Source organism: Vicugna pacos, chromosome 1 (genome assembly GCF_048564905.1).
Source record: "Vicugna pacos chromosome 1, VicPac4, whole genome shotgun sequence".
In the NCBI taxonomy this organism is placed as follows: domain Eukaryota; kingdom Metazoa; phylum Chordata; class Mammalia; order Artiodactyla; family Camelidae; genus Vicugna; species Vicugna pacos.
The window spans coordinates 82,987,814-83,012,760 of NC_132987.1; the positions used below are offsets into that span (position 1 = coordinate 82,987,814).

The window sequence follows — 24,947 nt, forward strand, 5'->3', positions numbered from 1 at the left end:
AGATTAAAATTCTTGAAAAAAAATGTACAAATCCGATGTCCCTTTTATCGAATTTAAGAACCGAGCAATTACTTACTTTTAGATTATTTCACATCTAAGAGATTGCTATGTTAATCAATTATACATAATAGTTTTTTTGTTGATTATTCTGCTCAAATTATGACAAGCAGTTGATCTAACTAACTGGTGCTGTCAGGGACTCACTACACATCACACATCATAAAGTATCCATTAAAGTAGTCTATAATTCATGTTGGGAACCTATAAATAACTGCTACACTAATCTAGAACTGTGCCATCCAATACAATCGGCACTGGCCACACATGGCTACTGATTAAGCACCTGAGCCGGGGCTAGTCTTAACTATGATACGCTGTGTTTCAAATCAGTGTCATACCCCAGATCTCCAATAAGCAGTATGAAAAACAATATAAAACATTAACTTTTTAATAACGATTACATGTTGATAGAATGGATTAAATAAAATGTATAATGAAAATTAATTTTACCTTTTTTTTAGAATTTTTTTTTAATGTGGCTAATAGAAAATTTTAAATTACATGTGGCTTCCACTGTATTTCTTTTGGACAGCACTAATCTAGAGATTCACCTCTAGAATGCTAATCTATTGATTAATGTCCCATTATAATAACTTTATAATTTTTTATGTTGTATGTTTTAATGTAAACTAAAAAAAGTAACAGTTTTATAAGGTATACAATTAATGCCACCCTAAAGGAATCCATTCATATCATATGGTCTTAATCTGATGTCTCCAGAAAATGGAACTTGGTTGCTAGAGTCAGAAGTGGGAGAATTTTCAAATTTGCACTGTATATCCTTTCATATTTTTAAAATTTTACCTATTTGAAAATAAATTTGCCATTAAAACGAATCCCTAATAGAATAATTTGAGATATTGTTAGTACAGCCTTAAATCCCATTCCTTTATAAGTGAACAGAAAACATTATTTGGTACAATTACCCTTCCAACTTCCATCCTACAACAGGATGCACTGCTTCAAATGGGACTTTTTTTTTTTTTTAAGAAATGTTAGTCCACCTGATACAGCCATTAAACTACCATCATATCTCTGGGACTCTGCTTTTGCCTCCCTGTTTCAGACACATCTGCTTCAATTCTAGCTTGTTACAGTTTTGGCAGTTGCAACCTGGTACAAAGGAAAGACTACAGGCGGTTGAAAAAGGCTTAAGCAATAAGAAATTCTTCCCAAAACCACTCATACATCAGCAAACTGCCACCTGCTAGTCCGGATGACTAGCATGCACCCAATGGGACAACTCTAAAAGTAAGACCACAGGATAATTGGGACTCTACTACAAACGTGCTTGGTTAAAAAAACAAACAAAACAACAAGTTCATACTGTATAGCACAGGGAACTATATTCAATATCTTGTGGTAATTTATGGTTAAAAAGACTATGAAAACAAATATAGGTATGGTTCCTGTATGACTGAAGTATCGTGCTGTACACCAGAAACTGACACAACATTGTAAACTGACTATACTTCAATTAAAAAAAAGTGCTTAGTGCATTTTAGGCTACAGATTGTTTGTTTGTTTTAATGTGATTGATAAACTCAGTCACTTATGGTGCAGAAAAACTTGCTTTTGGAGCTAAAAATACATCATACCACCACCTGGCCCCTTTATACAAATAGTTAGAGCACCATCTGGTGTTTGTTTTAAAGTAAAATGTGTGTTTTTAAAAGTCCTACCATGCATGGGCAATTCAAAGAAATAACTCTTCAACATCTGGAAGGAACCCTAGATCAGTAACCATGAAGCCACATTCTACAAAGCTTCCAAGGGTTTCAGTGAGGCACCTCAGTGCCTGCTGTCCTGAGCTATGTGGCCCCTCAATCCCCTTCAACCCTGGCAATGACCCCTTTACCTGTTAAATACTGAGCTTTCAAGTTCTATGTCATTCAGGACTAAAGACATTCTTTTAAAACCACGGGTTTAGTCCAATTTAAAATTTACAGTGGGAGGATATCAAAACCCAGAGACTGAACTGCTCATCCAAGGATGTATCATTTAGAGAGGAAAAGTTTGATTTAAAATACATTGCTTTTCCCCCAAAAGATATATTGCTAACTGCACAAAAATATAAAGGGCTATTTATCTTTCCAAAACACTACTTAACTAAAGTTATGCTTTACCTCTATTCTTCAAGTCATTTTAAATCACACAAATGATACGCAGTTGCAAGAGAGGAAGGGAGAAGGAAATAAAATTGCACCTAAGTAGAATACAAAATAAAGTGTGACCTCAATGGGTCACTTCTGCCCTCATGGTCACCACTAACTAGTGACTGGTATGAATCCTTCCTGATCGTTCACCCTGTATTAATATTCATATGAACACTTTGTTAGTTTTTTTTTTTTTAATAATTGGAAACATACCTGACATATTGTTCTATTTGGTTTTTTTAATCCCAAAGCATACTATGTCAGTAAATCAAAACTTTTCACAACCGGGCTCATGGCATGAACGCCTGTGTAAGCTTTTCATCATTAGCAACAACCACACACATGCTCTAAGTTCTATTTTACCTTCACTCTGACCTGCTTGAGTCTGAGCTCCTGTATATGGTGGCTGCTGTGGCTGAACTCCTGGCGGGTGAGCTGCGGAAGAGGAGGAAGCAATGCTGTCGGGAGTTCCTGAACGATCTTCTGCAGGAGCACTGGGTGGCCCTGGATGGTCATGAAAAGTCAGCTCAGTTTCTAATACAAGACCTTTCCCCAACAAGCTCAATTAATAAATTTGGTTAAGACAATAAGAATAAAAGTACTGTAGAATAAGTATAAGCACAAATACAGCCTCTTATATTGGTGTATATACTTTTTTTTCCCCCTTTGCTCCAGTCTCTTAAGAATCCAAAGATACAACTGGAAACCCTTCCCTGCAGTGTGGGGTGCTACATTCCTGAGTCCTAAACTCCTCCTGCAAAAACCAAAACTCAACTCTGCCATACCAGTATCTTCTACTTTATGCCACCTATTTTTTAGACCAAACAAAACTGGCATTTCATTCTTCAGTGGGTCTCCACTGCCCATAAATTCAGTTCAGCCCTCTAGTTTGGTATTTAAGGGTCCAAGCCCTCACAATTCCTTTTCTCATATGCCCCCTTCATCTAAACTAACCTATTCCCTATTCCCCCAATAATGTATTTAACATTCTTTCTGCCTCCATCTCATCTATCACTGTTCCCTCCACTGTCTCACTTTCATATATCTAAATGTAACATTCCTTAAAACCCAGTTAAAACTCCCACTTCTGGTAAGCCTTCTTCACCCATAAATACTTTTCTCCACTTGTGAGCTTCTATGGAGTATACTTCTATTGACCCTTACCAACTCCTACTCAGCTTTTCTGATCAGGTCCCATCTTCCCTCTTAGGCCAGGAGCTCTTTTAGGCAGGCTCTTTTCTGGTTCTTTCCATCTACCTCACAAGGCCTAGCTCTCTCACACATGGAACACTCAAAATTCTCCCAAAATAATGAACAAAGAAGTAAATGGAGCGAAGTTAAAAAAGATACTCTGCAGACAACTTCTTTAAGTTCTTTTTATTTGGGCAATAACAGAAGAGTGGTTAAAAACACAAGTTTTAGAGCCACACTCTGCCTAGGTTCAAATCCCAGTGCTGCCACTTAGTAGCTATGTAACTCTGGGCATGTTACTTAATCTCTTTCTGTGGCTCAGTTTCCTCATCTGTACAAAAGAAATAGTAATTCCAACTTCGTATGCTTACTGTAAGGATGAGTTACCAAGTACTTTTAGCAAGCGCTTGTAAAAGAGACTACATAGGGAAAGTGGCAAGAAAGGGGTAGGGGATTAAGAGGTACAAACTATGTATGAAATATATAAGCTACAAGGATATACTGTACAGCACAGAGAATAGAGCCCTATTTTATAACTATAAATGGACTATAGCCTTGAAAAATTGTCAATCTCTGTGTTACACACCTGAAACATATAATATTGTACGTCAACTATACCTCAATTTAAAAAAAATAAGAAAAAAAGTGGTAATACAGCAAGAGCTTATGAAAGTAATGACCACTTAGAAAGCTCCACCGAAGTACTTTCAATTACTAGCAGACTAATTTCCCCAAGGGCAAATCTCTGTCCTCTGCGCTGGTGTAGCCCAGAATTTAGCACTGCCGGAGGCACACAGTTGGGAACTGATAGTCCAGATACTGATGAGAACCCAAACTAGGATAACAGCACTGGTAATGCAAGAGAAACTGATGACCACCAGAGTAAAATGGACGCTGCGTACCACTACTTTACTGATATTTATAAATAAGTAGACAAACACACACACACATCCCTCTTAAGGATGACACATATAAGACAGTTATTTTCCTAAAAAGAATTATTTGACTCCTCCTTTCTCCTTGTATGTAAGTTATTAGTTAATGTTGCTCATCCTGTGTTTTTAACACTTCATCCCTCCACTCCATGTCCACAATCACTCTTGCAGCCAAGCTTTTCCACCATATCCAACCTGAATAAGTAAAAAGTATCCTGGAATTTTCTATGTGTACAGCTTTTCTTACTTCAATGTAACATACAAAGCTACCAGAAAAACGGCCTTCAAATAAAACATCAATATTATTCATATTGGTCTGGTCTATACTATATTCTAATCAAATTTTTAAGCCTGACCTCATACATAACTCTTCACTCCTCCATCTGGCATATCTTGACATCTTAAATATTAAGAAGCTTTAATATTAACTCATATTTCAGTTGCTCTAAAAATGTGTTTTTTAGATGTAACACTTGCCTGATGTCTTTTGCCAAGAACATACATTAGATACAAGTATTTGTCTTTTTCAGAATTTTACATAACTCGCCTTAATAAATAATCCCATAAAAGTCTCAAAGAAAAAGAAAATTAACAGATAAAACCCTATCTTTCCAGTTACTGATAATGGCAAAGTAAACTACTTGTGGAAGGGTTTAACTCCCAAATAGCAGAAAATAGTTATTTGAAATTACTGGAAGTCAGTGTTGGCAGAAACCAGACAAGAGTTCACCCCAATCGAATTACAACGGGTAAGAACTGCAAACCCTGATCTCTGCAGTTCCGACAGCAGAGAGCCACAGTATTAACTTCACAGCTGGCCAACCAACTAGAAATTTGAGGTGAAAATTCTTAGAGTAAGAGAGCTACTTGAAGGAATGAGACTTGAAATCTGAATATATGCTCAGCCTAAAATCCCCAACTGGCCATGGAGTTAGGAAAGGGGAGAGTAACCTCCAACAGGAAAGAGAACAAAAAATAAAACAAAATAAAAATAGCACCTAGAGCTGAAGGGACTGAGCAGAGATATCAGCTGCTATCAGCTGCTATACCCCATGGGGAGAAAGAAGGGGTAGTCTGAGTGAATACAAGTTAACTCCCTGCTAGAGCAACAATAACAAAAAATCCTCACAAGAACCTAAAAGAATCCCAAGTCATCACTGCTTGAAATAGCTCAGCTGGAAGACTGTTAGACTGAAGAATCCCAAGTTCCTACAATATCTGAACCACAAAGTACAGTTTTCAATCAAACACTATCAGATAAGCAAAGAAAGAAGAAAATGTGATCCATACTCAAGGGAAGAAGGCAGGCAAAGGAGACAGGCATCAAACAGGCCCAGATGTCAGATGCAGCAAACATTTCAAAGCAGCTTTAAAAATACCTTTAAAGAATTAAACAAAAATACCTTAAAGTGAAGTAAAAGGGAAATACAATCTTAATAAATGAAAAGGTAAGGAATCTCAACAGAAAAAAAAAATTAACTACAAAAAGAACCAAATGGAAATTCTTGAGCTGAAGCACAATAGAGGTCAAGAAGTCACTAGGAAGGTTCAAAAGCAGGTTGGAAATGGAAGGAAAAAAAATCAGTGAACTTCAAGTGAATTCAATAAAAATCATTCAGTCTAAAAAAAGAGAGAAATGAGTGAAGAAAATGAACCTCAGAGACCTATGGGACAATATTAAGCTGTCCAATGTATGTGTACTAGGAATCCCAAAAGAGAGAAAGCAGAAAAAATGCTGAAGAAATGATGGCCGAAAAATAAAAAAGCAGCACAGTACAGATACTATTTTAAGATTAAAAATATTCATATAAAAGGACTTTCTACACAATTTAACCAGAAATCTACATTTAAATTTCCCTAATTTAAGATCAGAAGAGAGAAAAAGACATCAAATATAATTTAAATCCTGCAACAAATCTGAAATAAGATTATAAAATGGTTCAGATTTTAAAAAAAATTAACCCTCTGAATTTTACTTTCAATAAAATTTACCTGAACAAAACAGAAGTTATTCTTTAAAGGAAAGAGTTCTATTGGTTGGGAGAGGGCATGAGAAGGCTATCCAGGGTGCCAGGAATCAACTACATCTTGATCTACTTGGTGTTTTACACATGTGAATGCTTACTGAGCTGAACCCTTAAGATTTGTGCACTTCACCATACCCAAGTTTTCTTCTATGAAAGAAGAAAAAAAGGAAAGGGAGAGAAGGAAGGAGAGAGGGAATAAAGGATGGGAGGAAGGAACTAACTTACCTGAAACCTGATCATCTGTTAAGCCAAACGCTGACATGACATTTTTATTGATTTCATCTTGGTTTTTTAAAGGATCAAAAGCTGCCATAACCTGAGTAGACTGTTTTCCAGAAGAGTCAGAAGCAGCAGGCTTTTCTTCCCTACCATCCACAGTATCTATAAAAGGAATAAGCAAAAACTCATTTCCATTTTATCTATACTGAGTAAGGCCTAAAAAAATACTGATAGGAAAATACGTATGTGCAAATAGTCTGGAGTGTTTAGTATCTCCAAATAGAGGATTATAGATAATTTTATCTTTCTCTTTACACATTTTTATATTTTTGTTTTTTAAATCAGGGGGAAAAGGGTCAAAACGAAATGCAAGATAAAATTTTTTGAAAAAGCTGTTATTTATGTCCTTCCCTAAGAATTATCAGATGAGGAAAAAAAAAAGCTCCTTAACAAACAGAAAGAAACATTTTGCCCTTTTTTGGGGAGTCCTATGTTATATATCCTAGTATCAGACACATACTATACACTAAAGCTTTATTTTGTAAAATGATAAGCTTAACTAAAGTTATGATATTGATTTTTATGTTTTATTTCTACTTGTCTATGGTTCATTATTAAAGTACATGGAAATCTCATGCCATCACTAATTTGCTATGTCTTCCTTTAAAATACTTATTAAGTTACTTTTTAAAATCTTTACAGATGAAAAATACGCGTCTGGGATTTGCTGAAAATAATATGGTAAGGGTGGAGATGTATGGGAGTATAGATGACATGATACCATGAGTTGATTAACTGCTGAAGTTGGGTGTGGGTTCATGGGATTCATTTTAGTATTATGCCTACTTCTGTATAGTTTTTAATTTTCCCATGACAAAATATTTTGAAAAACAGAATTTTAAGCATATGAGCAAGGAAAATTTAAAATCTTGCTTTCCTCCTAAGGATGCTAAGGTACTAAACAGGCATTTATACTACTGCCTAGTGAAAGAAAAGGGGTTCAAGAATAACCTACATTTTACAAATAAGAACTTAAGAACTTAGGATACAAAAAAGATATTAAAAACGAAACAAAATAAACAAGTAAACAAGAAGAATACTGCTAACCATTTACTCAAATAACAATTAATTCTTCTCTTTTACCAACTGAGTAAACGAACATCAGTTATTAGGCTAACTCTGTGGCCAAGACAAAATTTTTCTTGTGACAAAGTCTAAGTACTAAGTGGAATATAAGCACACAATGGCTTGCAGCCCTCATTTATTCCTATCATTCCTCAATTACATTAATATTTCCAAAATTTCTGGAAGAAAACTGCTCTGAGTACTCCTTTAAAATAAGTCTGCCAGTCATCCATCTTCCTCACCAACTTCCTTCCACTTAATTCCAAAGCTATATCCCAAAAGCGTATCACACCAATCTCACGATTATTTCCCCTCCCACTGCTACCTTCCACTACCTATGCATCCTTCCACTTACTGCAAAATAAATCCATCAGGAAACAAAATACATGTCCACTAGCCCACTGGTTGCTCCTGTAGCTAATGCAGAGCAACTGTAACAGGTCAATTCGGTATTTAGGGTAGCGTACACATCATTTGCTTCACAGAGAAAGCAACTGTCCAAGAACCATTACAGAGGTAGAGCGCTGAAAAACATAGGTAGCCACATGTTTCTGGATGAGGACAAGCAACATGGTTCTAAAGAGTACTGACAGCTGATTGGTAGTTTTGTTTTGTGAACTAGACTGTCAGTTTCTGATGTAGCTTTTGGGGGGCTTATCTTATACTTTTTTTTTCTTGAGAAGAGTATTAAATTAGAGTATCTTCTAAGAGCTTAGAAGCTTAGGAAGTTTCATTAAAGGTAGGTGGTCAAGTGGTAAGGGATTTACTAAGTACAGGGGAGGAAACAAAAAACAAGTTACAACCATCTATAAAAATAAATCCAGTATTATTCAGTTCATTAGATGATTCAGATAGCATACAATGACTAGAAGGATGGCCACATAAAGAAACAATATGTGATACAATTTCCAAGAGGCAGAGAAGAAATCAACTATAACATCTTTTACATTAACATAGGTGAGAGGCTAAATAAAACATACGAACACATGGAAATAAACTCATAAAAGCAGTATGTGGCAAGAAATAAGTGAACAAAAAGGTTTCACCAAAGCCAAAAAGCTTATAAATCTATTCCTTAGAGCAGGACATAGGTTATTGTAAGTCATTTCTGCACAGTACTGGAACTGCTTGTTGAATTTTAATCTAGGTTTTATAAACAGATGCTTAAACCCCTTGAAATTACATGCATGCATATATATATATGTTGTTGTATCAGCATCTATGATTTCTTCTAGAAAAATGGTCCAAAGTTTTTTTTCAGATTCCTTGACTTTAAATTGGAAAGAAAAGGCAATTTGCTTTGACCTGAAATATAAAAGGTTTCACTATAAAGAAGACAGGAAGATCTCATTTTACTATTTCAGCAAATTTCCAATATGTTCTGAAATCAAGAGGTGGAACTAGAAATTACTAATCCATCAATAAATACTTACCAAGCATCTACCCTTAACAAAATTCTACATGGCTGGAGGGAGAGGGAAATTATGGAAAATGTATCTTTATTTAACTTATAACTAAATTAAACAAAACTCCAAAATTTAAACAGAGCCAACAAATAAAATAATCTAAAGGTTGCAAGGGATTACACAATGCTACTTTTCACAAAATCATCTTATATAAGCCCCTTATTTCCAGTCATCCAGATTCTATAAAATATTACTATTTCACAACATGGACAGTTTTAGGTATATAAATTTATGCATATTTGCACAAAAACACAAAAACTGTAAGAAAAAAAGTTTATTTTTAATGTGCAACATCTAAGAATATTAAAAGTTGAAGAAAGCCAAGTTTTTTAAAATCTACTTTCAAGCCATTCTTAAATTTTAGTCTACATTTTATAATATATTTGGTCACAAAACTAATGTCAGTTCCAAATTTGTCAAGAAACCTTGCTTTATCTCATTATAAATAGTTCATGTCATCTATAAAACGGAAGAAAATATACTTTCTTTGCATATTATGAACACTGCTTAAGATAAACTTTATAATACACCATGTGATTGTATCAATCTAAAATTACTTTTACTTCAAACTACTTTATATATCACATAAAATTCATGAAATGATCTCCATTCCTAAGGTTCCTTAACTGTTACACTGAAAAGGGTTCACAAGTCAAAGGGGTTTGAAAACTGACCTATCTTGTAAACCCAGGTGTCTAAGACCAGTTGTAAGAGAATTACTCAGAGAGCACTTTACCAGTGGGATCCACGGGCCCTGCCCTCTCGTAGGTCTCTGATGAGATTCAGGAACTGGTATAATAAAACCTCCCAGTAATCCTGATGAACTTCCAGGTTTGGGAACACAGATAAGAATATTACCACAGAGGCATAAGGAGTAAGTAAGAAACGGTGACACTGGAGATGCCATCCTACTCCTGCTGAAGAAGAGTTAAAAAAAAAAATCTGCAAAAAGATTTAAGAAGAATAAATCAGAATAAACGGATTCACACTCTACCATTTTCAGGAATGCTGGTGGACGGTCCTGGCTCTCCAGGCGGTTCCAAGCTATCCAATAAGCGATTCACTTTATTGCGAAGTTCTATCAGTTCTCGACGGAGGTATTTCACCTGACTTGATTCAAGGGGTCTTGGTTGGCCATTAACTGGAATAAAAGCATGAATTTTCTTAAAATTAGAAAATGTTCTTGAATAAGGAAAAAATACGCAATGAAGAAAAATTAAAATAACTTCTTTAAAAAGTTTAACAAACTTAAACAAGATACCTACTGATTTCATTCAAATAACTTTTTAAGGGAAGGAGTCTTCATTGCTTATTATTTGCTTTTTGGAAAAAAGAAATATTCATCAGTCTTTGCTGACACCAGATTATGACCCATAATGGTAGAAAAAAGGTTTATTGGAAGAATTCAAATACAGTGAAATAAATTAAAATTACAGGAAGCTTTAAAATATTTTTAATAGAAATTATATACCTCCAAAAGCTCATTTTATTTCACATAATTCTTTTATAGCCTTGAAACAATACAAAAACACCTCATTAAAGGTACAATATGACTGTTAAGTCTTTTTGCCTTTTTGCCTACTTCTGACCTAAAAGAAAAATTAGCTACCTAAAATAACTGACCTAAAAAATAAACTATTAAAAAAAATTATCCAGAATTCACGAATCCACATCACCACTGTCCTTCAAAAGCAGGACATAAGCTACAAGGTCAGAGATTATTAAATAATCACTGGTGTTTTTTTTAAACAAAGGCAGTATTACCTCATTTAATTATATTTTGTCCAAATGACTGTCAGCTGACTAAAAAAGAATCCTTCATCCAGCAAAAGACTGTCACCATTGAGATTATTAATTCAAAAAAAAAAAAAAAAAAAAAGACACAAGGCTCTGAATGCAAACTTCAAGATACGAGTTCAAAAATTAAATTAAACTAAAATGTTTTATGAATTGTCAGTACAGCTATATACAAATTCCTAAGATTCCAAATTAGAAAAGGAAATCTATTTGAAAATAAAGATTCAGGAAGATTCTTTGTATAAGATGGGTTTTTTGGTTTTTGGCTTTTCATTTGTTTTTTATTGAGGTATAATCAGTTTACAATGTTGTGTCAATTTCTGGTGTACAGTACAATGCTTCAGTCATACATGAATACATACATATTCATTTTCATATTCTTTTTCACTGTAAGCTACAAGATATTGAATATATTTCCCTGTGCAATACAGTATAAACTTGTCTATCCATTCCATACTGTAAAAAGATGTTTTAAACATCAAACAACCAATATAAGCTTTTAGAAGACAATCCACCAGGATTTTTCATACTCCCTATATAGTTATGAGGAAGTTCAATATAATCTACCTGTATCAATTAATTATTGGCTTTTACTAGGTACTATTGTTTTTATCGAACACCTGAGAAGGAGAAAGGCAGCTCCTGACAGCTAGGAACTGGCCTAGTACTGTAAGACTGGGTTTCAGTGTTGCTAGAAGCTGGCACTCACAGGTAGGTTATGGTGTTCTCTTGCTGAACATGAACAATTTCAAAGAACACCAACAGTATATCATCTATATGTCAATTTAAAAATATAAAAAACAAAGAACACCAACAATCAGAGATCACTCTGGGACTGTGATAGCTCCAGACAAAAAAGAAAGCTAGTCCTTAACCATGTGAGAACTTAGACAAAACCAAGGACATTGAACAAACCACAAAAATGACCAAACATCCCTGGCTAATATGAATGATTTCTGCTGTTTTACCAATTGCAGCTTTAACTTCAATTCACTCCCACCTTCTGGACAAGATTTAGTCAGATAATCATAGACCACTTCCACTGCCTAACAGCATCCAATCTGGAGCAAAGCCCCACTCCACTACCTTATCCAGAATTACCTAACACAAGCCCAAGCCCTAAGAAAACTCCTTTTTAACACATTTTTTTAACTGAGATATCCCACTGTTCTCCATGGTGTTCATTCTCCCTCATTGCAATATATCAAAGTTATGCCCCTTTTCATTCCTAATATCACTTACTTGTGCCTTCTTTTTTAAGTAATCTTAATAGAGGTTTGCTAGCTGTATCTTTTCAAAATTGCTGCTCCTATCAATGCCCCAACTTCTGGTTTATTTCTGTTCTTTGTTATTTTCTTCCTTCTAAGTTACCTGGACTTACTCTGTTCCTTTTGTATTTCACTTAAGCATACTCTAAAAACTCTGTCATGTGAATTAGTCATTATTTCTAATTCTCATTATGACTTCTTTGATTTGTTATCTAATAGCACATTTTTATCTACAAAAGCACGGGAGTTTGGGTTATCTTTTTTGTCCAATGGCTTCTAATGAGACCAGAATGTAAGATCTCTCGGGTATTCCTTCTCTGATATTTATTGAGACTCATTGGAAAACCTAGTGCATGGTCAACATTTATAAATGTCCATATTATGCACTAAAGAAAAACTGAATCCCTTCCTGATTGCTAGATGCACAAGATCAAGCCTATACCTGATTTGTTCAAATTTTCTCTATCCTTACTAATTTTGAGCCTGCCTTATCAATCAGTTTCGGAAAGAAGAGTATTAAAAGCTCTCCAATGATTATGAATTCTCCCTTTTTCTATCAATTTTTTCTTGAGGAAAAAATCTAAGGCTATGATGCAGAAGTACTCAGAAATGTTTATCTTCCCAGGAAATTATTTTTTATCATGAAGTGACTATTACTAATAAAACTTTCACTTAAGAGTCTGTATTACTGACTAGCTTTGAGTTTGTCTAGTATACAAACTTTTCTAGCACTTTACTTTGAACCCTTGCATAATAAACTTTTAGTATGTCTCATAATCAGTATGTAACAAGACTGTGTTTACCTCCAATAAAAGCCTGTCTTTTAACTTGTATATTTAGTCTGTTTACATGTACTACAGTTAATATTTTGTGCTTTCTATTTATCAAGCTTCCTCTCTGCTTCTTTTCCTCCCTCCTCACCACCTAGTGAACCATGTCAGTACCCTGTTTCCTTCTTTCCCCTTTACTGGCTATTTCTAGTCTTTTGCTAATCACTCTTACATTTTAGACAAACTTCAATTTAAAAAATCTACAGTTAATTACTATCCTCCTCCAAACAATCCAAGTCTTTAAAAGATTTTAATTCCTACCATCCTCTCCTATCTTACATGTAATTATTGCTCAGTAATTTTGTCTCGTCTTATTCTTTTATTCCTAAAACTATTATTTTTTTAAAAATCAGTGTTTATTTAAATTTACACACATTAACCAGTTTATTCGCTCAATTTCTTGCATCTTTCAACATTCTTCTGGACTTAATTTCCTTCTTGCTGATAAACTACTTTAAAAACTTCTTTTAACAAGGGTCCACGAGTAGTAAATTCTCAGTCTGTTTGAAAATGTTTTTAGTTCCCCTTTTCCTTAAGTTTAACACACTACAGAATGTTACTTTTCTACCTATTTCTTTTCTCAACAGTTGAAGATGTTTTTCTACTGTCTTCTAGCTTCTATTATTATTACGAAGAAGTCCACGACAGTCTAATTGCTCTGTAGGTGATCAGTCTTATTCGCTGTGGCTACTTTTAAGATTATCTCTTTGTCTTCTAGCTTCTATTATTATTACGAAGAAGTCCACGACAGTCTAATTGCTCTGTAGGTGATCAGTCTTATTCGCTGTGGCTACTTTTAAGATTATCTCTTTGTCTTGTATATTCTCCAGCTTCGTGACAATGTATCCAGTGGAGATTAATTTTTTCTTATCCTGACCAGGACTCACTGTGCCTCCTGAAACTGATGGTTTACATCTTTTATGTAATTCTGAAAAATTCTTTAGCCATTACTTCCTCAAATATTTCCTCTACCCTATTCTTTTTTTAAAGGCTTAAAGGAAACATTCTGGGCTTTCTCATTCTCAAATTCTCTCTCTCTGTATTTCTGTGCTCTCTTCTGTAACTTCTTCAGACTACCTTCCAGTTTAGTAATGCCCTCTGCAGCTGTGACTCATCTGCTGTTCTACCTCTCCACTTAGTATTTAATTTCAATGATTGTAGTTTTCATTGCCAAAAGTTACCTTAAGTTCTTTTTAATCTGTTTAATTTTTTCATAGTGCCTTATTCTTATATTCTTATTTCTTCTTTTATGTCTAATTATTTTTAACACATTTTATAGATCATCACTTCCATTGACTGAAGTTCTTAGAAATCTAATCCTACTATTTAGTCGTTTGCAGTTCTGAACTCTAAATTCATCAATAGGATTTTATCTATGAGAAGCCTATCAACCTGGACTAAGAACATATACCCCAGAGATTTTTTGCCTTTGTTTCTTTTAATTTTTTTATGGTAGTATCTGGGCTTGGGAGTTTCCAAACTGTGCAGATAGTTTAAGTTTAAACCCAACCCACCTAAGGACCATGGTTATGAATCCTCAAGGGAGCCTTCGTAAACCCCTGACAGCCTAGGGCATGAGTTTTCTTTGTCAATTCCTTGACCTTCCTGTATCAATGCAGAGGTATCTGTCTTCCATGATATTCTTTTTGAGATCATAGCCAATGAGGGTCTAGGACTTATGGCCTACACCGCATAGTCATAAATGACAAGTCCTTACATTATATAGACCAAAACCTTCACCATCACCACCAAAAGCATCCCAACTCTCAGGCCCTGGTTTTTACTGAACTTTTTTTAGTTCCTGACATTTTCCTTATTCTCCTGAGCAAGCTCAGGTACATAATTCAAAAAATATATTTGAAATAGTTTATCTAGCATGTCCTCAGTGTTTCTGGAAGGAAGGTTTTCAGTTTATCTAACCCACCTGATAGCTGGCCAATGGTGTTAATTATTTTAGATTCAATATTGTAAAAAGATAGTTTTTATTTTTTAAAAACTTTTACCAGTTTTTTTAATTAGCATTTTAAAATGATTCATATTCACCATTCCCAGATGGAGATGAAATACATACAAATTAAATCAATTGGCCATGATCACACTTCATGGAACTGTAAGTGCCACATAATTTTTTTCAAATGCTAGCCAAAATAACCACAAAAAGGGGCCACATTTTATTTTTCACATAATCATCTACCACTTTACAATCATTTCTGTCTTGTCCCTTAAGAGTTCTGCCTTGCAAATCTATCATGATCTATAACAAAACAAAATCTAAAAGATTAAAATGAGTCATATATATATCTTTTTTTTATCAGAACTCTCTAATCTTTAAGTGCTCCTTGAAAAATAATGTGTAAAATGCATCAGGCCTGTATGTGTAACTATGAGAATAACTAAAAACACACTACATCATAAAAGCTAATTATATAGTCTTAGAGAATTAAACTTAATAAAGGTAGTTTTAACCCTGCAGTTCTGATACAGCTAAAAAAGTTATCACTTAATTCTGAGGCTTTAAAAGAAAAAAGCTGAAAAGTTTTTAATAAAAATACAATGAATAAAATAGTAAATTTATTAGATAGGAAGTTTCCCACTTACCAAATAATGTCAGTTTCAGTATCCTACTACACTGAATTGCAAAGGAAAGGTCAGAACTATCAAAAATTGTTATAAGATCTCCATCTGAAATTTGAAAAAAAAAATTTCAGACTTGCATCAGTAGTAAACTAGGATATATGTTCAATTAAAATACAAAACGTAGATCGCAGTGCATAACAAATACCTGAAACAAACATCAAAGGATCTAGGAAAGACATATTTGCTCAAAAAGATACTAAATCAATTTGCCTATTACTTTTACAGCAAAGTACTTATCATATCGTCATAAGAAGAACCAAAACATAGCTAAGATTAATGCAATTAAGAAATCTACTAGTCACCAGGAGGAGATTACAGTTTAGACTGAAGTATTTTCCATTCTGAAAATTTTAAATATATTTATCAGAAAGCAAAGTAATAACGATTCTTAAGGTTCACATTTTAATTCAAATACAGTAAAACATCACTGACACAAATGGAAGAAAACCATATAAAGCAGTGACTAAAAAGGTTGCAAAACAAATTTTTGCAGAATTGTCCTAATAAGTGGGTAGACTCTTTCAGGTCCCTGACCATTTTAATACTAAAATGAAAACTACCAATTCCTCCCAGAAAAAAATATTAATCTACACAAGATTGTGAAATCTCCTAGATCCCAAGGATAAAGAATACTATAATTAGCATATCAAATGCCTGTTCAAAAGCTTTCAAAGGGCTAGGAAAAAAACTGCTAGAGAGAGAAAGAACAGAAAAACAGCAACAACATAGAGCTGGTCAGGGGCTTCTGCGAGGTACCTTCATAGACACAGCTGAGGGTGGAGGGTGGAGTCTGGTCCTGCGGAGGCTGAGAGGATGCCCTGAAAATGCTCAGCTACATCAACTTTAACACTGATTAAGCAGACTGATTTTGGATAAAGATGGCAATGAAAGCCGTTAACTGAGGATTTTATTATTGTTTTTAGCTTTTTATAACCAGACCCATTTCTTGTAACAAACTTATTTTCAACTTCAGAGATTCTACTCGTAAACATATTTTTAAGAAAATTAAGTAAATATGCAAAAGAGGGAAATTTTCTGTAACTGTCTCTTTCTTTTCTGAATTCCACAACAGAAATAGATTATCTCTGATGGCAAGAACTTATACCTAAGCCAGCCCTCTACCCTAGTGCCCAACAGTTCACGGAACACAAATCTGTACAATTCAAAACTCTTAAAAACATGATGAAAAATAAATTCAGCACAGGAACTAGATGTGGAAGACAAAGTTTCAACAATGAGGATACCATAAGCTAGGGGTCACAAGCTGCAACCAATCGGCAGTGGACAAATCCCTGTTTATAGGGCTTCAAACTAAGAATGGTTTTTATATTTTTAAAAGGTTCTAAAGATGAGACAGAAACCTTATGTGACCCACAATACTATAATATTTATTTTCTGATCTTTTAAAGAGTAAGTTTGCTAACCCTTGCCCTAAACACAAATATGAGAGTTAAGAGAAAGCCAGTAAAACAGTGAGGTCAGTTTAAGATATGCCAAGTTTTAGCAAAGAGCAAATAATCTTCGGTAAAACAGAAACAGTTAAATTTTGAGTTGTAAAGTCAGGGAGGAAGAGAATGATCAAATTAAGGCACACGTCAGGAAGTCAAAATGTATCATAAGTAGATGAAGATTACTAGGGAAGAAAACAGGGAGAAAATCACTCTCCTTTTTTGTTCCTTAACATGGTGACCCTCAAAAAATTAGTTTTGGGTAACATTAGATCATACATTACAAAAAAGAAAGTACACTTGTAGCTAAATGATCGGCTTAGCTGATTATCAATGAATTATACTCCCCTTCCACAGTGTAAGTTGTTGGAAAGTGCCTGTCTAACCAGGGATACTTCCCAACCCACTGACACCTCAGCACAGCTATGTGACTGGGGTCTGGCCAATGTGATATAAGCAGAAATGACAGACACCATCTCAAGGCCCGGAGAGCACAATCTCCCATGTGATCCTCTACACTCTGTCTTCGTCCATCTGCTTGCCAAACGTCAATGCTCAAGGTGAGCTCGTAGGCCATGCATTGAAGATATCAGAGCTTCTATCAACCTAGGTCCCTGAATAATCTCTTGAGTGTTAAACCACTGAGATTTTAAGATTTCTGTTGTAACAGCTGCCATTACTTTGAGCCAATACACATAGAGAGACAGAGAAGAAGCTATTAGTGATAAGAAAACTGAGACAGCACATTGTCAGAGATATTAAGGGATAAGAGTATTTTAAAAAGGATGGTGTGGGTAGCAGTGCTAAGTACTGAGATCAAGGTGAAATAAATTAGAAATAAATTCAGTGGTAAGAAAAAAACTGGTAACTGCCCAAAGCATAATTTCAGGAGAGATACTAACAAAGACAGGTTTAAAGAAAATGAAATAAAGATAGTGTACTACTATAATTTCACTGTCTCTCTGATGAAACATTTGCCATGTAGAATCCACCTCCATAAAAATAGTTTTGTAGTCACATGTGTCTGGGAACACTGCATAAACTGACAATGTACATCAGCATACTATACATGCTCTGAAAATTCCTAAAGAAATACACTTGTCTTAAAAGTCATAGAGAAAAAAAGTGGCTTCTAAAAGTATGTGGAAAGTGTCCTATCATTTAAAACCTCCTTCTAATAATAAACCACTTAGCTATTTTTAACGTATTAAAGAATTGTAACTAACTACATGAACATCCATTAAATAAAAGAAAGTGGCATTCAACTACCAGAATTTTTATTCTGAGCTCAATAAAAAATGGGCAAAAGAACACACATGATACTTAGATTTTTAAAAATTAACCTTACAAACACTCATACCTTCATCTTTATACTTTATTGTAACTTCATCATTACTCAGCAGTTTTCCTCTGAAGACTCGCTGCATCATTAGCACTAATTCATCATAAGTAATATCTTCATTATGAATGGGAATTCGTCGAATATCCTCTCCAAGCTGAGCTTTGATGATTAGCTTCCCACTCAGATCCAATTGTCCATTCATGGTGGACTCCAGGATGCTCTATATGTATTATAACTCTTTCTAGAGAAAGACTGATAAAATGGTTTTGATGATTAAATAGCCATAAAACATATTTTAAAAGTTGTAAAGCAAAGGTACTGTTAGAATCTAAGAAATTCTGGCCTTCAAAGGAGATCCACTCTTCTAGTGTTACCATATTCATGTTAAAATGGTCTGGAGGTAACTTTATTATGTGCATAAGAAAGTAAATTTCATTATTTTATGCATATTATTATTTTACCTACACATTTAACTGCTAATCTGATTCAGATTTCTAATTTAACATGTCTAGAACAAACTCCTGATTATCTCCTCAAAATCTGCGTCTCCTGTAGTCTTCTCTGTTAGTGACAATTCCTTCTAAGCTGTTCAAGATTAAAAAAAACTTAGTTCCTCTCTTTTCCTGATGCCTTAATCCATCAAATTACCAACAAATCTAGTTGCCACAACCATTAAAGTATCTCTAGAATCCAGTCATTTCAGTACCTTCACCTATATTGACTTAATCCAAGCCACATCACCTTTAGTGGATTACTGCAAAAGACTCCTGACAGGTCTGTCTGCTTTTTACCTTTGTCTGCTTTTAATCTGTTCTTAACATATAAGAGTCATCCCGTTAAATAAAATCTAATATCACTACTTCAGAGTCTTCCAATAGAGTTCCATTCTCACTCTTGGTAACAGCTAGAACAAGGCCATGATCTGACCTCTGGCCCCTGGCCAAGTACTTAACCTCATTTACCACTGCTCTCCTTGGCTACCCTGCTACACTCAAACTTTACATCCTCCTTCTCAACTCAATTCTTTGCACTTGAGGAGTCCATTGTCAGGACTCATGCTCCCTTTATCTCGAGCCCTTTCCACACCACTCACATGATTCAGATCACTGATCAAATGTTTATTTCTCAGAGGTTGTCCCTGACCATCTAACTTAAAATGGTGTCACTGTCACTTTCTTACCCTGCTTCAGTTTTCTGCAAAGCACTTATCACTACTAGACATGAAAAACCTAATCTTTTATTGTCTTTTCCACCAGAAAGTAGGGAAATAAATGGTTTCATTCACTGTATTTTCGGAGCCTAGAACAGTGCCTAATACAGTTAATCATTCAATAGTCGTTAAATGCAAGGGAGAAATAAATACTGGCTTCCAAACCCTATTAGCCTATATATACTAAATGCTAACCCTGAGAGAAAAGCACAAGAGAAAGACTAAAATAGTCTCAAATTTTTCCTGCTAAAATAAGAAAGACCTGATGAGTATTTTCTCTAATTTTTCTATTTTGGGAACTTGAGGACAAAGAACGAGTGAGTGATACCCTCCTGAGCTTTCTAATAAAACTGTCCACTAATGTTTCTGCATCTTCCACAAGGCACTCCTCCCCAGACCTGAGTGTGTGTGATCAGACTGCACACTTTGAGATTTAGACACAACATATGAAAGCTGAGTTGTCAAATGTTTATTAACTTTTTACTGCAGTTTGGGAATCCATCCACCCCACAATGCCAATTAGCGTCACTTGTGTTACACAGTTGGAAGCATGCTGCCATTGATTTGAATCATTTACTAAATTATCACAAACAAAAAAGAAACAATGAAAAAAAGACAATGTGAGAGAACTAAATACTAACTTGCTACAGAATTTTCCCTTCTTGGGTTTTACTTTAATCTTATTTCATGTTATTTGGTGTGATTCTCCTGTAATAACTTTGTAATCCTAAAATTCAAAATAATGTCTGAGGTCTCCAGCAATTTAACCATTACAGTGTAACAACAGAGCATACACTTATGCTTAATTAATGTGTTAATATTTCTTCTTCTCAAGGCCTATCTCTTCTTCCCAAGACCAAGATGTTCCTGAGCACATTATCTGTAACTACGCACCGCGCATGTCCCTATCATCAAGTCTTTCCTCCTCCTGCCCCAAGCAAATGCTCTCTCAGATTATTTAAAGCACCCTACAATCCTGTACTGGCAATAGTCTGGTTTCAACACCATGCTTTTCTGCTGGTGGCTTTCTGTTTCCTCCTCTGAAATTTGTTATTTCATTAACACCGTATTTAGTTTTCAGTAACTCTTTACATTTTGTGTGTGAGTATGTGTGTGTGTGAAAGCACCCTACCCGGCCCCCAACACATCAATGCTTTAAATACTTGAAGTTTTCATGAATCCTAATTCATTTCACGAATATTACACATAAATGCCCTAATATTCTTCATGTAAATGCCCTATGTCCTTCCAATTAACTCCTCCTCCTTACGCGAATGCCTCTAGACCCTCTTGCCATCCTCTGAACAAATTAATGAATGAATCTTTAATGCCCCATCTTAAAATGGGACACTAAACACTGAATCTCACACTCTGAGGTCAATTCAGAATAGTGGATTGTGTTCCACCATCTGGATGCTGAGCTTGTCTCAACATAAATTAAGAATATACTTAGTTTTTTTACCTGACAATGGACTCCTCAAGAAGACCCTGATTAACTGAAACCTCCATACAACTCCTTCACCTTTTAGCTAACTGCGCCTCTTCATTTGGAAACCCTTGCTGAAAACCTATGTGCCAAGCTCTGAAGTATAATAATTCAGCAAGATGGTAAAGATTCCACCTTGCTTGCCTTGCAGCCTGAGAGGAATGAAGAACTTCAACAAATCAAGTTACCTTCTCTTACCTACCAGATGTGTAAACCAGCAGTAATATAGCTAAGGCCTGGGGCTTAGCTTCAGCAGGACAGTGCTACCTATTCTTAGCAGCATTTAATAGTGCCGGCTATTTAGTAAGTATTTAAAAGTTTGTTTCTGTTCCCTAAGCAAAAAATGAATGCCTGATAATAAAGTTCTGATAAAGGGATCGAGAGAAGAAAGCTGAACTATCAGGTCAGTTCCTCAGTCAAAACTTCACACTGTAACTTCTCTATGTGGCTAGAAGTTGACTCCTACCACTGACATACTCCTAATTAAGACAAATTTCCAACACTGAATATAATTGATAGTATATCTTTTTGATTGTGAGGGGATTGTCACTTGGTTCCAATGGATCTGGAAACACCAGTCTCTTTTACTTTGTATCTGTCACGTTTCCCTGCAAATTCACATATTGGTTGGTGTTTCCCACAGACTCTAAACTCCCTGCAGCCAGGAACCAGGGCTTCTTCCCTGAGGTTGACCCCAGTTGGTGCACTCATCTCCACAAGGCACGTACACAAGTATCACAGAAATAAGGGTACCACAAAATTTTCCCTTCCAGGGAAAATCCCATCCCCACATTTTTTTATGTAACAGGAGAATCCAGGTCCTCTTTTTCTCTACTTCAGTCACAAGGCAGAAACTGGCATGAACTCTTTTTTTTCTTCCATCTTGTCCTTGCCTCACGCCCTCTGAAGTCCAGAAATGCCACAGCCACTAACTTATGAAACCTTCCAACAGGAACACTGTTCTCAGAATCAGAGAATAAAGTGACGTGGCCACAAAACACGTGGCCTTGTTTTATGACAAGGCCACAAAAAGCCTGCCTCTTGACCAGGATCTAGGTTCAGTGGCCAAACCTCCAGCCCCACTAACCCTGAGGTTAGGGCCCTGCCCGAATTCAGAGAGGCCTGCTTAGGAACCTCCAGGAGGTAGGAATTTCCTTTAAGAAATCCTAAGCAAAATCAACCCTTGAGTATTCCAAAGAATGCAAGAAGCCTCAAATCCTGTCTGACCAGAGGCAGTGTAGCAAGATGGTAAACATTCTCACCACCAGCTGTGACCTTAGGCAAATACTTCTCCAAGCTTCACTTTCATCATATGCAAAATGGGAATATCTAAATTTGAAGGATCCTTGTGACGATTAAATGAGACCACGTATCTCACTTGAGACGGCTGGCAAAGAAAACTCTTAAAAGTTAGTTATCATCACCACTATCAAATCAGGTTGGGCCTCCGGACGACGTCTGGTTAGGCACTGACACAGCCAAGGAACAAGGTTTCTCCTAAGTGACCCGAAACGACTTATTCCCATATGCGCCATTCTCCACCCTTCTCACCCTCCCAAGCCCCTCCGAGGGTTAGGCGCTCCACCACCCCAGGCCTTTCAAAGTTCCTCTCCCCTCCTTCGGGCAGTCCGACCCCTTGGAGCCAGGCCGAATCGGCGCAAGCGCACCTGCTGGCCCAAACACCCCCTAGAGCACCCCCAACCCCCCCAGGCCAGCTACGCTGCCACGGTGGCCAGCAGGCCACTCCTTCCCTTCCCCAGCCTTGGCCTCCCCTCCCCCACGCGAAGCCCCGCCCGGCCTTCCTCCTCCGGGCCTCCAGCCCCTTCCCACGGCCCCTGGGACCCCCATCCGCCCGGCGCGAGCCGGTTAGAAACCAGGCCCTGCCAGCATTTCCACGTCTCCCGGCCCGCCTTGCCCGAGAGTTTGGCCGCGCCCCCGTCTCCAGCGGCCATACCGGTTTGCTGAGACCGCCGCTGCCGCCCCTGCGCGAGGCTCCGCTGACCCGACCCGTGCGAGGCCGCCGCCGCTGGGCTCTGGGGCGTTGGGGGCAGGCCGCGGTCCCGGCCCACTCGGCTGCCCTCCGGGGCCGCCGCACCTCGCAGGCAGGCTCGCGCGGGCCCCGGCCAATCGCACGGACCCACCAAGCCTAGCGAGAGCTCGGGCCCAGTACGTGGCAGGTGGGGAAAGAAGAGGGGCGGGAACAAGAAGAAAATCTGTCCTTTCGCTCCGCCTCACAGCAAGCAGGCCAACCCAAAACGCATGCGCAGCGGCGGGGAGCGCGGGCGGGCTGACGCCGGGGCCTGCAGGGGCTCGTATGCCTGCTTTCTCACTGGATGACCCAGTGTAGGAAGTGCGAGCCGAACGGACGCACGCATGCGCGGGGCGTGACCAGGCACTTCCGGTTTTCCTGAACGCTCGTTTCCCGTCTCTCCCCCGTGGGCGGGGCGTAATTTGCTGTTTTGGACCCTGAGAACCGCTTAATTGTGGGCGTTTGTCCAAGTTTGGGTGTTTTTTGTTGCTTTGTGGCCACTGTAGATCTCCTAGTCATCTCTCAAAAAAACTAACCCTTTTCCCGCCTTCTTTCTGCAAACTCATTCATTCATTACTGGGCGCCTACGTTCTGCCAAGCTATGTACTGGCAAATGGAATGAATCAGTTTGTGAGCAAGGAGTTCCCAACTGCGTTTACAAAACAGGACAAATGTATGTGGGTAAAGGGTAAAGGCTGGGAAATTAATGCTGATTAAAGATTCCACAAGCCTTTTTGGAAATGAGACTTTGGAGCGTACCCTACGCACTCTTCCTCTCTCTCACCGAAAGCATTTCTTTTGAATACAGGTGTTTATGTAAGAAGTTCCCTGGCTCAGACTGAAGCCTAAATTGGGGGGGATGGGGGATGGGTAGTGTTATTTTAAAAGCTGCAAGGAACTTCTGCCTTCTAAAACGGAGGCAAGCAAAAAGCAATTTGAACTTACCTGGTCCCCAATTGTTCACCAGAAAGGTAAAGTGAATTCAGATGAGAATGTATGTTCTTTTAGTACTGTAAAGAGTGTGATCTTTTTGCAGTTATAAGTCTCTGAAAAATTGTTTGAGAGTGAAATATGTGAGTTTAGAATGCTCTTGCCTCTGAAATGTATTTTCCAACGCTGTATGTATGTATTGCTCTTTGAGCAGTTGCTTGCAGGGATTGGGGAGCAGAAGACTGCAGAAAGAATGAAAAAAGTTCCACATTTTCTCCAAAGACTGTTCTTCATTGCTTGTTATTTAGAATTGAGTCATCCAGATTTGGAGAAATGAACTGCAGTCCAATAATAATATTCTGATGTCTTTGAAAAGGTTTGAGACTGAATAAAACCACACAAATACGGACACAGGTAAAATATTCCTGAAGAAGCAAATTAATACCACTGTCAGTCTTCCTAAAGGGAGGTCAGACCCTGGGGCAGGAAGTAAGGAGAAGCTTAGTGTGGAATGAGGGAGGGGGGAATTTCCTCTCGCTAGGCTCCCAGGAAAGGGGCACTCACCCAGGAGTCTTGCCATTAAGGAAAAATAAACTGATCCCTGTTACACTGGGGCCAGCTGGAAGCTGGGAAGAGAGGCACTCATAGGATGGTCTTCCAGAGGGGCTAGGGCCTGTGGACTCTGAAAGCAGCTTAGGGATCTTTATGTTGTAATTCCCTCATGCTTCATCCTCAAAAATTAGTGAAATCTTGTTTAATGTTAAAACCTGTTCCCACCTACCACTGGGGAA

General features: G+C 37.0%; 2 protein-coding genes across 5 annotated transcripts in view; both read right to left on the reverse strand.

The window, feature by feature from the left end:
• Positions 1-23,461, reverse strand: part of TFG (trafficking from ER to golgi regulator) — a 31,257-nt gene extending 7,796 nt beyond the window's left edge. Inside the window, exons 1-6 of one of the 4 annotated variants that reach the window (XM_072966553.1) lie at positions 23,152-23,461; positions 18,520-18,753; positions 15,673-15,756; positions 10,174-10,320; positions 6,595-6,750; positions 2,592-2,720 (exon numbers count right to left, since the gene is read on the reverse strand). In XM_072966553.1, the coding sequence (XP_072822654.1) occupies positions 2,592-2,720; positions 6,595-6,750; positions 10,174-10,320; positions 15,673-15,756; positions 18,520-18,703 (700 nt within the window). In that variant the 5' untranslated portion in view covers positions 18,704-18,753; positions 23,152-23,461. Of the gene's footprint in view, positions 1-2,579; positions 2,721-6,594; positions 6,751-10,173; positions 10,321-15,672; positions 15,757-18,519; positions 18,754-23,151 lie in introns of all 4 variants that reach the window. The other 3 variants (XM_072966542.1, XM_072966549.1, XM_072966538.1) reach the window with 3 other exon arrangements.
• The window catches only part of LNP1 (leukemia NUP98 fusion partner 1), a 311,204-nt gene that overhangs the window by 69,521 nt on the left and 216,736 nt on the right, over positions 1-24,947 (reverse strand). The window lies entirely within an intron of this gene.